Genomic DNA, 11,030 nt, shown 5'->3' on the forward strand with positions numbered 1-11,030 from the left:
ATGTATCTTGCCCACTGCAGGGGCGATTATCGCAATCCCGCGACAAGTCGTGCGTCCGCCTTCACGGCACCTACTACCGCCACTGTTCCATAGTCTTCTCTGTAAGGAACTTGGGTTTGTCATCGTCGTCGTCATTATGCCATCTTGTACTCTCTCCTCGCCTCTGCGTGTAAGCGGCAGCAGGACGGTGCACCGTTGCAGGAGCATGGGCTGAGCACACCCGTCACGCTCCACGCGAGTCTCTATTTTCGGGTCCTCCATGGGCTCTCAAGCCACACTCCTCTGAGGAACCGATGCAAAGACCGAGGCGGGAACGGTCCGTAGCCTGGCCACCACCACCCACCATCCCCCAGTCATGTCCCAATTATGGCGCGTGGACGCTCTCTTGCCCAATGTTCGTGACGGAACCGTTCGATGGCAAGCCCGCAGCCATGCCCGCGGGCTCAGGCGCATGGTTTTGCTACAGGCCTGGCCAATGCACTACCTCTGGTGGATCCCCTGTCAAGCCTCATACCTACCTGTTGTGCATGCGTGCTTGCAGCGTCTATCTGTCCATCGCTCTCCCAGAACCCCTGCCTCGAGTAGGCTCCTCGTTCGGGGTTGGCTCAGGCACAGCCCGCAGATATTTACAGTCTTCTCCATAAACACATCCGGGCGCAGCCTTTCCTTCACCACAATTGTCACAAATGCCTTGATTTGGAACGGCCATCTGTCCCATTCAGGCCTTGTACACACCACGTTAAATTACCACCCCTGGCAAGTGTTTCTTAATTCAACCCTCATACTTCCGAGTGCCTATCATTGTCCTGGGGGAACTAGGCCGACACGCCCAGGACATGACTACTAGCCCATAGCCGTCTCCCGCACAACCACATTTGGGTCTTTTGGCTCGCTTTGCCTACACCCCCACTTGAGCCTCCCATACCTGTTAGCCCCATCACTCCCGCCTTGGATATATACCGCTCGTCGCCACCTCCGTCAAACATGTCTGAACCCAGCGAGACCGGAGGCCGCCCATTGGATCCAACTACCAACCAGCTACAACATCTGCAAGGCAGCACCACTCCCTCACCAACATCCCTTCACATCGACCATTGCAAATCGTCACCAACGTATAACCACTCCAAGAAGTCGAGGAAGACTAGCCCTCGTCATCGCCCTGGCGATATCCAACAAGAGCCTTCTGCCCCCCACATCGGCTCCTCACATTCTGAGCAACCATCGACCGCGAGTCCTACAGATATGGCTTCCCACATGTCGCCCGTTCACTACACCAAGACTGGTCGCATCAGCAAAGCAAAGAAAGGCTTGAAGGTGCACAAGTGCGATACCTGTGGAAAGGTGAGTTGAGATTCTTCGTCCTGCAGCCACAAACTGGCACCCTGATTATACCATATCGGTATCATATTACGCCCCACCATATCCAGTCAAACAGAAACGCTTCACAAAATTGTTCTTTTGCTAACTACCACTAGTCTTACACACGCGCGGAGCATCTAAGGTCAGCCCAAACTCACTGCTAAGCGAAACTATATTGACTTTTCATGTAGACGGCACATGAAGAACCACACACCAGACGATGCACTAATCTGTGACGTCGCTGGATGTGGCAAGGTATTCCATCGCATGGATCTTCTTGTTCGACACCAGGAGCGGCAGTACGTAGGATCGACGTGGCTTTTAACAGTTCGGCACTGACGTATTTAACAGCAATGAGATGGGAAATGACTCCCGTCGACCAAGCATCGACGAGTCACCAGTCCCATTGCCCATCTCCACCCCTGCTCCCGAGCCCATCCTGAGCGCTACACATGCTCTGCCAAACCATCCATATTATCCGCCCGCCTCTCCTATGCATGAGTCGGCGCCACCCCCAAGGTATAATTACGCTCAGTTTCGTACTCCTCGAACGCCTCAGGCTTTTTCTTCAAGTTTCAGTCATGTTCCTCGTTCTTCTCCACAGTCTGTTTTCAGCCCCAAGTGAGTTTCATTGTACATCTACAGCACGTTTCCCATCTTTTCAATTATTTTCACCACCGTTCATGAGAGCAGATGCTGATGCCTTTCAAGTCAATCTAAACATCATCGATCTTTCCATTATAACCGCCAACCTGCACCGGCTATGGTATCGGTCGAACCTGGCGTTCCAGGTCTGTGGCCCGAACCATACAGCCCTCTGGGGTACTCTTCTTCTACCAGCGGTTATGTATCACCAATCGCACCAACAGACTACCCCGTCTACACGCCTTACCACCGAACACGCACTCCTTCGAACGCATCATGCATTGATCAGCCCGGATGGACCTTTGCGTCACGCTCCCCTGCTTCTACGACATCAACCATGGCCTTCACCTGGCCTTCTTCAGACAAGGGGCATACTGCTCCAGGTCTTGCTTACATGCACACTTCTTGTCCAATGACTAGCATGTCAATCACTTCCAGCTTCGATGCAATGTCCGAATATGGGCATTTTGGGCCTAAGAGCATGATGCAGAGAGATGAAGAGGAGAGAGTGATTCTCTTTGGAGAACAACAATACGGTATGGCTTCGATCGACAACACCTATCCGTTTGAGCAATGTCTTGACTGTTACTGGAGGCTCTTTCATCCCACTTTCCCCGTCGTCCATCGATCTACCTCTGTGAACTCATCACCAATGCTGCATGCCGCCATGGCTGCCATTGGGGGTCAGTACTCACACGATACGAACGTCAAGAAGCAGTCCCGAGACCTTCACGACCGGTGCATTAAACTGCTCGAAGTGGTAGATTAATTGCATGGCATTGTGACCATGGACTAATCATCGGCAGAGGGACCGAGAAACAATGACGGAGTCCGACCGACTTTGCGATTTTCAGGCAATATTTCTTCTCGAGGTCCTCTCTCAGTACCGTGCTCGTCGAACTGGCAACGTCTTGTCCCCGCGATTCGGCAAAGTGTATCACAAGGTAGGTTCAGTGTTGATATATATATATGTCAGAAGAGGCTAACACAGACAGGCTGCCGAAGACTCCAGACGCAATGCTCGACTTTTAAGCGACATCGTGTCGTCTCTTGACCAAGCTGTAGAGCCAACTTCGGCTTGCTGGCAACAATGGATCGAGCTAGTATCCTGGCAACATTTGCTTTTGTCTTGCTACATTCTCGAGTCGCAACAATCGCTACTGCTTGCTCGCAAGCCTCTTCCTTCCCTCGTACAAGACACCGCCTTTGACCTACCCTTTCCTCGGCATGTCTCGTCATTCGACGCCACTGATCTGATATCGTGGGCCGAAGCAATTCGGCAACACTCATACTCGCCTGCATACGTATATGAAGTAACACCAGAGTCAGCTTCTGTCTCTTTCGACACTTTCCAGTCGGCCGTTTTGCTTGCGGCTCACTACAAGTGTCCTGAAAACTCATCTTCCTACATATCATCGCCGACAGTATCAAGCATTGAGCATCTTCTCGCCACAACGCCCGTCACTATGCGAGTGCTGGCCACTTCCAAACTTGTCCAGGTGACACCTCTCCGCGCTCTCCTCGCCGTCTCTGGAGAATCGTGGATTCTTTCGGAAAAGGTCGAGACACCCCAGCTCTTCACTGCACTAAAAACCAGTCTTCGGACATGGGTGGCCCAGGTTTGGTCTACCCCAGCATCAGAAGGCGTGCCAGTCAAAGAAGCTTTGCGCATCTCAGTCGAGATTCTGCAGCACGCGCTGCAGGAACAACGCCTCGGCGTCGTACCAGAAATGGGCACAGACATGGGCATCTTCTTCGCCGCCCTGGTCTTATGGGTCGTCACTGTCGCAGCCACTACTCGCATGAGACGACTATCCTCAGAAAACTCAACCACCACACAGTCCCTTGCTCAACCGGGAACGACAGCCCAACAGAGCGCCCTTCTCCCTTCTCCCATGGCCGCTCCCCACTCCCCCATTTTCGAAGCCACACCCGAAAACCCTGTGCTATCGCACGCGCAGATCACTATCAATACGATTTCCTTTCTCAACAACGCGCTGTTTGTCTCGCCAAGTGCCATGTCTGCAAAGGATGTCTCGCGCCAGCAAACAGGCTGCGTCAGTCTTTTGCTCTGGGTCAAGTTGCGACTTCGCGGCGTTCCTGTCGATGACTTGGGCAGTGGTGCTGCTGCTGCCTGTGCCTGGGACTCGACGGCGAAGCTTGGTGAGCTGCTTGATGGCGTTACCGGATCGCTTGAGCGTATTTTGAAGAGTGGATGGGGTGGATGGGGTGTTTGAATCCCCGAAGCTCTCCTCAGTCTTCTCTTTTCTTCGTTTCACATACATTCGCTTCTTTGTCTTTCGCTTCGATTTTTCGGCATGCTTTAGTCATTTCTGACATTTTTTTTCTTGGCTTGATTACGTACGATGCGCATTGTTCTTGGTCGGGTTTGCTTTTCATTTCTTTCTTGTTCTTTTACACTTCTCATTGTGTCTTCTTAACACTCGCTCACGGTCCTGCTCTGTCAACTCCTCACTGGAGTTTTGACTTGTTTTTTTCCTTTTCCAACTATGTCTTAACACTCGCTTAGCGGCTTTGCGGCTGCTCTTTTCTCATAACCTCGCCCTTCGCTTGAGGTTTTCCTTCTTCTTCATGTGGCAGGACTGGATTTACGACGTTGATGATTTTTTTCTTTCTATCGCTTATTTTGACGGAGGATACCCCTTGCATTTTGTTTGGCTTTGCCCGCTTTGCATGTTTGTTTTGTTTTACTCTCTTCTGCATCATTTTTTCGTTCAACGTACACCTTGGTGTTACTCTTTTTCTTTTCTGAGTAACGGCATGACTGGCATTTTTTTGTACGGCATATCATGTATCGTATCTTTTTTTTTCTGCTCTTGGCCTACTCTTGCTTCAAGGAGATTTTGGCACATTTGACGTTGCATATCGAAATATGTCATGCATTCACTTTACGCGCACCAATAAATGACGTTTTTGCTTGCAGAAATCTCTACATCAAAGTGAATACACATACTCTCTCTCTCTTTCTTTCTCTTCATCCGTCTTTTAACTCCCTTACTTCCCTACAATGCCAACATTTCCTCCCCCGTCTCACAACCCTACCCTTCACTACAACAATCTCATCTCTCTTCCCCCTACCAACAAAAGTATCCATGTATATCTTGAAAACTCGAACTACAAGTTTCTCAGCCAGACTTCCCATTCTTTCCACTTCCTCCTTCTTACCCTCCTCCATTCTTCCCTTACACCTAGGACATCGATCGCTGGGATGCAAGCGCTCTACTCTTCTTCTTTCCTTTAAGCTAGAATACTGCTCGCTGGGTTGCAGGAAGTCGTGGAGCATTTCTTCGTGGGCGCACTGTGCTGCTGGGTTCTTGACTTTAGCTGCATTGTTGCGGGAATGAGTGGTGGAATATTTGGAGTTGGTTCTGCTGGGGCTGGGGTTGTGCAATGGTGGTGATGGGTACGGGAGGTCGGGATTGAAGTGGCGGGAGTGTTGTGAGTAGTGTGAGTAGGAATAAGGGTTGCGAGGTATGTGTAGGGCGGAGATGGGTACATGGTAATCGGGATTGCGGTAGGAGTCTCGGGAGGAAGGGGGCGTTTGCATAGTTACCGTGTCGGGATCTGTGTTAGTGACTAAGGCTTACGGAGGGAGTGAGGGAGTGAGGAGATGTAGGAGGATGTATATCGCATAGCTCTGGGGTTTTTATCTTGGTTGTGATAAAGTGGTGGTTTGAGATTTTCAGAAGAAGAAAAATTGATAAGACTATGCGTTTGCTGTTGCGCATGTCTGGAGGCACGATTGAGATATGATTTGGAAGGTGAGAAATGTCTTGGACTAGGGGGATAGAAGTATAAGTGAGACTCTGGCATCTTTGTAGATTGAAAGGTGTGATAGTGAGACTTATTACACAAGGAAAATAGTAGTGACTAACAATATATAATTGAACATTTTGGTATTGTGTACATGTTGAAAAGGAAAGTGCCGGGACGGGGAACGTGATGGGTGACCATGATACTGGCATCAAACGAACAATCGTGTATCCTGAATGATTAAACAAGAAATGATGACCGGAAATTCTCTCGGAGATATTTTCAGTTTTGTTTCAAAGACTTCCCCCACGCAGAATTTATACATCCTTTTCCTCCCTACTCTACCGCGCTAGATGGTCAGCATTTACAGCTTGGACCTTCGCTGCATATATAGCCTGAGAGCAACGGCCGCTGATTGATGTCAGGATGTACCGAAAACCACCATCGCAAAGACACGATTTACTCACCAACAACGGCAGCCAGGCTCTTCACACCCAGCAAGCTCAAGAACCAAGTGCCCCATCCAAGAGGGTTTCCCTCGCGATCAAAGTTTGGCTTTATGTCGTTCATGCCCTGTAATTGCTTCTGTTTTTGGGGCGTGTAAGGTGGGTATCTGACAGCCATGAGGCCCTCAATCCATGCAGGTGTTGTAGTCACACTCCTGCGGTGAGTAAAGGTATCGAAACTAGCTTTGCCCCTGTATGCGCCTGTGCCACTTGTTCCAACACCACCGAATGGCAGGGTAGGGATGGAGCCGTGGAAGAAGCCGTCGTTCAGAGAAGCACCGCCGCTCCGCGTTTGGCTGATGATCTTCTCCATCTCGGCCTTTGTGCCAAAGGCATAAGTGCCAAGGGGTGTGTCGTGGAGTTCGTTTGCGATCCTGATGGCTTCATCGAGGTTGTCAACAGGGAGTATGGGCAGGAGTGGGCCAAACGATTCCGAAGTGACCATGCTATCGTTCACGTCGTTGATTTGAACAACAGTGGGCTCGATGAAGAGGTCAGACTCGTCCATGGTACCACCAAGGACAATCTTGCCGTTGCTGTCGTCAACCATCTTCTTGATACGTTGGAATTGACGCAGATTGACGATGCGTCCGTAATCGGGGGACTTGCGGGGGCCTTGTGGGTAGAAATCTTGTAGTTGCTTCCTCATCTCCTCAATAAAGGCGGGCAGGATTTCGCGATCAACAAAAGTGCAATTGTGGCTGAGACAGACTTGACCAGCGTTCAACGTCTTGGCCCACAACAGTCGCCTCGCTGCTAGCTTGGGATCCGCGTGCTTTGTGACAATGGCAGGGTTTCTGCCGCCCAACTCGAGCGTCAGCGGTGTAAGCGTCTCAGCCGCCTTCTTTGCGATGATCTTGGCGACAACCTCGCCACCCGTGTAGAAGATCTTGTCCCACTTTTGATCGAGGAGGGCAGTGGTTTCGGGGACAGCGCCCTGAATACACGTGTAGCACTCGGGATCAAGTGATTCGCGCAGAATCTTTTGAATGACAACAGCGGCGTTAGGTGACGATTCCGAGGGCTTGACGACGGCGGTACATCCGGCTGCAATGGCACCAATGAGGGGGCCTAGGGTAAGTTGGATAGGGAAGTTGTACGCTCTGTTCTTGTCAGCATCGCTCCTTGACATGGCAATGGAATTGGGAAGCATACCCAATGATCAGAGCAGCGCCCAGGGGGTCCTTCTTTATGCGCGGGCGGAGTGGCTTGTTGGTCCAAGAAATGTCGGGCGCGGGCTCGTCCTTCGCGAACTGGCGGACCCTATCAGCCATCCAGATGCAGTCGTTCATGCACCATGAGATCTCAGTTAGATATGTCTCAAACTCGGGCTTGCCGAGATCGCGCTTGCAGGCTTCTTTGATGAGTTCGGCATTGTCCTTGAAGCCCCAGTAGAGCTTGCGCAGCTGCTGAATGCGGAACTCGAGGGGCCTGGTCTTGTGGGAGAGGAAGCTGGCCCGCACCTTTGCGCATGTGGGGGCAATGTCGTCGATGGGTGTGTGTTCGAAGGGGGGTAGTTCAGCCATTGTGTCGGGGAATGAATTGGAATGGAAAAAGAAGGGGGAAGTCCAAGACAGGATAAAATGGAACCATCGGCCGACTATAAGCTGCTGAAGAAGGCTGGCGTGGGCGACGTCTCACAAGCACGCGGCAGACATACCTCGGTCCCACACGCCACGGACGTGCCCCGCACTAGCTAAGCCCCATTTGGACTAGCCCGTACTCCTTGCATCCCGGTCGTATGCTCCTTCTCGACGTTGATCAGACGGTATTTGGAAGCATATTGCCAGTGCGAAGGTCAAGTCTCGGCAAAGTTCATCACCCGATGTCTCAACCATACCAGAAGATTGTTAGCAGTCGTCGTGTCGGTCTTCACCAGTGCCGCTGCCACTCCAAACATCACGACCAGGGCATGGTATAGACCTGCCTTATTCCTAACCGTTGCCGCCGCTATGGTTCGACCTGCCAAGACATCCGTATTTATCCCCAGCTGCAACGGCAAATTGATATATTCAGGCACATATACGTACTGGCAGTTAGGCTTAGAACGGTCGAATCTTCTGGTCCACACCAGCTATACACATCTGGAGCAAAACATCTTTCCTCTCTACTACAATGAACAAGACCCATCGACAAGCAATCTCTGCCGTTGTGCCCTCTTGCCATTACAACTTTACTAAGTGATGCGCCTCCTGTCAAAACCTCAGCCTTACCAGAAGTGCATGCAGGGCTCAAAATTCAGCAGCGATGATCCCTGACAAGCCGCTCGGTGCTACTGTAGCCTCGAGCCTAAACGAGTCGGAACTCGGAAGCCGAGTGCTTTCCGAAGCGTACGTTGTGCCCCTGTGCTTCTAGCAAACACTCGCGTCACGGTACTCCAGTGAATGACTTGTCAAAGCGTATATGCTTGCCACGTGGTTTTCGTAAAGCATATGGCTGTCATTGTCTTTTTCTGTCTGATCTCGGACCCGAAACGCCTTCATCATCCGCTTCGGTCGCCTTGTCCCGAAGACTTGGTCTGAGCGTGGTTGAGCCGCGAGATAACGCTTATGTGAATTGAGGAGACTCGAGTCGTAGTAATGGGTTGGGATTTCCGGAAGCATGTCACTACAAATCACATCTTGTCTCCCCATTTTATGCTGTCGAAAGACGTCCTGCAACCATAGCCGGAAAGCATGGACTCAGCAATCACATGAAAATGACGTCCTAACATTCAGCTCGCATCACGGGACCTGTATTGTTATAGGAATACGGATACCAATATCCGCTGAATTTGTAAGCAAAGCATCGCTTTGCTGCATTAGCGCAACCTAGTAACCTTGTCACTGTGTTAGTAAGCCCTCAGTATGCACATTTTTAGTCTCTACAACTTCTTCCTCTCAAGCAAATAGGTCCCAACTACGCGTTACGAAGGGTTTTTTTGTTCTTCTGACTGGCTCTCTCTACCTCTTCGTGCATGCCCGGGAGAACCCTTTCCCAACAAACCCAAAACTGGTCGTCTCTTAGCTGGGGGTCCAAATCATCTTTCATATTGGCATGTATGACTATCTACAGATGATCAGTAGTAGTAATCTGATGCTGCTTGGCATACTACGAAATATGTGCCATTCGCAACATTGCCAAGTTCTGCTAACCAATGTTTTCGTCCAATCCTAAGCAACTCAGGCGCCATCTTACTAATACATTTGTATTACAAATGCTACGAAGTTACGCATGCCATGACCGTACAGTCTACATAGTACACACAACATAAACCAGCGGTACAAGTCACTGGCTGATGCATCATTAAATCCAAAAGTGTCTCACAGCAACAAAATGACATCCAAATTACTACCCGTACGCACAGCCCTCATTGGGCTTTCCTCCTCTGGCACCACGTCATGGGCTGCTAACGCCCATCTTCCCGTTCTCAAGACACCTGCTGGCCGTTCAAAAATCACCATCACTGGATTACTAAACAGCAGTGTTGGTGCTGCAAAAGCGGCGATACAGGAATACGAATTCCCTGCCACTACCAAGGCTTACGGTAGCCCAGAGGACCTAGCAGCAGACCCAGATATCGATCTTGTGATATGTAACACGAGAGTTGACAAGCACCACGAGGTCATCATGCCAAGTATCAAAGCAGGCAAAGATGTCTATGTCGAGTGGCCAATCGCCTCGAACAAAGACGACATCCAAGAAATAGTCGAGACAGCACGACAAAGCGGATCTAGAGTGGCAGTGGGTCTACAAAGACGATGGAATCCAGCCATCATCAAACTCCGAGAACTACTAGATGGAGGCAAAGGCGAACTGGGAAAAATCCTAAGTTCAAACGTCCAGGCCTTCGGCGGAGTTCCTTACAGAGACATGATGCCCCCAGGTCTACTCTACTTCACCGACAAAGAAGTCGGTGGAAACGGCATCATTATCGGCGTGGGCCACCGTATGTTTATCCAACTCTAAACCCTCTCTCAAACAACCCCATCTAACACAACCCCAGTCCTCGACTCCATCCTCTCAGCCCTCGGCCCTCTCTCCTCCACAAGCATCCACTTCAAATCCCAAATCCAACGCCCAACCCTCGGCATTCCCGACGCAAAAACAAAAGAAGTAACACGTCACGTTACCTCCAACGTGCCGGACCTCCTCTCCCTCCACGCCACTCTGGCCCCCTCCGCCCAAACTGCCCCAAACGCAACACTCGCCTTCCTTTTCCGCAACGGCCCAGCCTTTCCTGGCGACCCCGCACTCACCTGGACCATCAATTGCGAAAAGGGCGAAATCAAACTCGTGTCTCCAAGCAGTCCGTTCTTGCAGTTCTCGGACAACGATGCGCCTGTGAAGATTCAGGTGCATGAGTTTGCAAGTGGGGAAGTAAGAGATGTGGCGTGTGACTGGACGAGGGAGCAGATGGAGGTGCCGGTTTTGGCGAGGGATGTTATGGGGTGTTTGTTTGCTTTTGCGGAGGGGAGAGAAGAGGGAGATGGGTGGGTGGGGGTGGAGGACGCGGCGAGGTTTGCGGAGGTTGTGGGGAAGTTTGTGGAAGTGTAGTATGAGTGTGTGGTGGGAGATGGAATGAATGGATCGGAGAAGTTGGTGTATGTGTGAGCGAGATGATGAATAGTCGCAACATGCGAAGGGTGTTACCTGCTCAATTATCCAGGTAAGGCAGATAGAGTGTACATATCTGTCACAACATTGAACCCATGCTCAGATTAGCCTTTCCAACGTACCTACCTACTATCCATAGCAACCCCCCCC

At 50.8% G+C, this 11,030-nt stretch overlaps 3 protein-coding genes across 3 annotated transcripts; 2 read left to right on the top strand and 1 right to left on the bottom strand.

The window, feature by feature from the left end:
* Positions 1–984: 984 nt before the first annotated feature.
* Positions 985–4,241, top strand: COCMIDRAFT_109003 (uncharacterized protein; the record flags this gene model as incomplete). The annotated part of the gene is made up of 7 exons (XM_007694927.1): positions 985–1,341; positions 1,476–1,501; positions 1,551–1,658; positions 1,711–1,980; positions 2,071–2,764; positions 2,811–2,948; positions 3,000–4,241. The coding sequence occupies 7 exons, from the start codon at positions 985–987 to the stop codon at positions 4,239–4,241; spliced, it is 2,835 nt and encodes a 944-aa protein (XP_007693117.1).
* A 1,901-nt stretch (positions 4,242–6,142) lies between these two features.
* Positions 6,143–7,810, bottom strand: COCMIDRAFT_108997 (uncharacterized protein; the record flags this gene model as incomplete). Its single annotated transcript, XM_007694928.1, has 3 exons — positions 6,143–6,189; positions 6,246–7,387; positions 7,440–7,810. 3 exons carry the CDS (start codon positions 7,808–7,810, stop codon positions 6,143–6,145), a joined length of 1,560 nt encoding a protein of 519 aa, XP_007693118.1.
* Positions 7,811–9,599: 1,789 nt separating this feature from the next.
* COCMIDRAFT_108999 (uncharacterized protein) lies at positions 9,600–10,820 on the top strand (the record flags this gene model as incomplete). Its single annotated transcript, XM_007694929.1, has 2 exons — positions 9,600–10,212; positions 10,270–10,820. 2 exons carry the CDS (start codon positions 9,600–9,602, stop codon positions 10,818–10,820), a joined length of 1,164 nt encoding a protein of 387 aa, XP_007693119.1.
* Between the last annotated feature and the right edge of the window lie 210 nt (positions 10,821–11,030).

This window comes from Bipolaris oryzae, assembly GCF_000523455.1.
Source record: "Bipolaris oryzae ATCC 44560 unplaced genomic scaffold scaffold_253, whole genome shotgun sequence".
In the NCBI taxonomy this organism is placed as follows: domain Eukaryota; kingdom Fungi; phylum Ascomycota; class Dothideomycetes; order Pleosporales; family Pleosporaceae; genus Bipolaris; species Bipolaris oryzae.